This window comes from Cebus imitator, unplaced genomic scaffold, assembly GCF_001604975.1.
Source record: "Cebus imitator isolate Cc_AM_T3 unplaced genomic scaffold, Cebus_imitator-1.0 Scaffold5128, whole genome shotgun sequence".
In the NCBI taxonomy this organism is placed as follows: Eukaryota; Metazoa; Chordata; class Mammalia; order Primates; family Cebidae; genus Cebus; species Cebus imitator.
The window spans coordinates 1-1,273 of record NW_016112443.1 but is presented as its reverse complement, the minus strand read 5'-3'; the positions used below and the strand labels follow the sequence as shown (position 1 = coordinate 1,273).

Here is a 1,273-nt window from a genome sequence, read left to right as displayed (position 1 = left end):
ACAAGTACAAAAGCACCACCCATGCCTCTGAGAACATTGGACCATGCACCCTTGAAGAAAGCTTTGCCTCCTTCATCACGAGCAATCTTCCTCCAACAGTCAAGTGTGCCTGTGTACATGATGTCAGCTGCAAAGAATAAAGACATGGAGTTAGTCAGTGAAGGTTGATGAAAAATCCTAGATTCACTAGGCTAAATAAAAGAGCCCCACCTCTCTAAGGACTAACGTCAGCTTTAAACCCAACATTCACACATTAGCATGGGTAACACTGAAATATTAATGCTGTGACTAGAGAAAACAGCAGGAATATGTAGACTACCCATTGGGCTTAACCTCTAATACCATTTAAGCACCTTCATTCATAGGCATCTGAAGAGCCCGATGCTATCAACCCCATCCCTTGACTTGGACAGACAGCAAATTTTTTTTTCCTTTTTGGAGACAGAGTCTTACTCTGTCATCCAGGCTGGAGTTCAGTGGCCCCATCTTGGCTCACTACAACCTCCGCCTCCTGGGTTCAAGCAATTCTCCTTCCTTAGCCTCCTGAGTAGCTGGGATTACAGGTGCATGCTGCCATCCCATCAAATTTTTTTTTTTTTTTCCTATTTTTAGTAGAGACAGGGTTTCACCACATTGCTCAGGCAGATAGCCATTTTTAAAGGTGGGCCTCACTAGTTTGTGGCCACAGCTTGCCCCACGCCTATGACTTTATCTTCTGCTCAAGTGAAACTTACTTCCTTTGCGCCCCGACTGCATCATCATGCGGCGGCGAACAGTGTCAAATGGATAGGAAGTCAACCCGGCAACAGCAGTGACAGTCTGTGCAATCATCCAGCTGATAACGATGTGAGTGTTCTTGGGATCCGGAAGCATTCCTGGGAATAGGAAAGAGACACTTTTACCAAAAAGCAGAATTTTACTGACTTCCTTTCCCCACATCCCCTAAACATGTCATTTATACACGAGGGTTGCATTGGATGATCTCGGCTTCCTACAGCAATGACAAAAAACAACTCTCTGGCTCTTGGAATGTTAGGTTGGTAGAATGCTCTTTTAAATTGTCTGCTATGATCACTACTTCAAAGCCCACAGCAAACTTACCCTTTGCAGTGTCATAGATACCGAAGTAGGCAGCTCGGTAGATGATAATACCCTGCACAGACACGTTAAAGCCTTGATACAGGCCCTTAATCCCATCAGATTTGTAGATCTTAACCAGGCAGTCGCCGAGGCCTCGGAATTCCCTTTCAGCTCCAGCTTTACCCACATCTGC

General features: G+C 45.2%; 1 protein-coding gene across 1 annotated transcript; it reads right to left on the bottom strand.

Moving 5' to 3' along the window:
- Positions 1-4: 4 nt before the first annotated feature.
- On the bottom strand, positions 5-1,270 carry LOC108299316 (ADP/ATP translocase 2-like; the record flags this gene model as incomplete). Its single annotated transcript, XM_017521598.1, has 3 exons — positions 5-127; positions 735-875; positions 1,102-1,270. Coding segments are annotated over 3 exons (433 nt in total), but the record flags the coding sequence as incomplete, so codon positions are not given.
- Between the last annotated feature and the right edge of the window lie 3 nt (positions 1,271-1,273).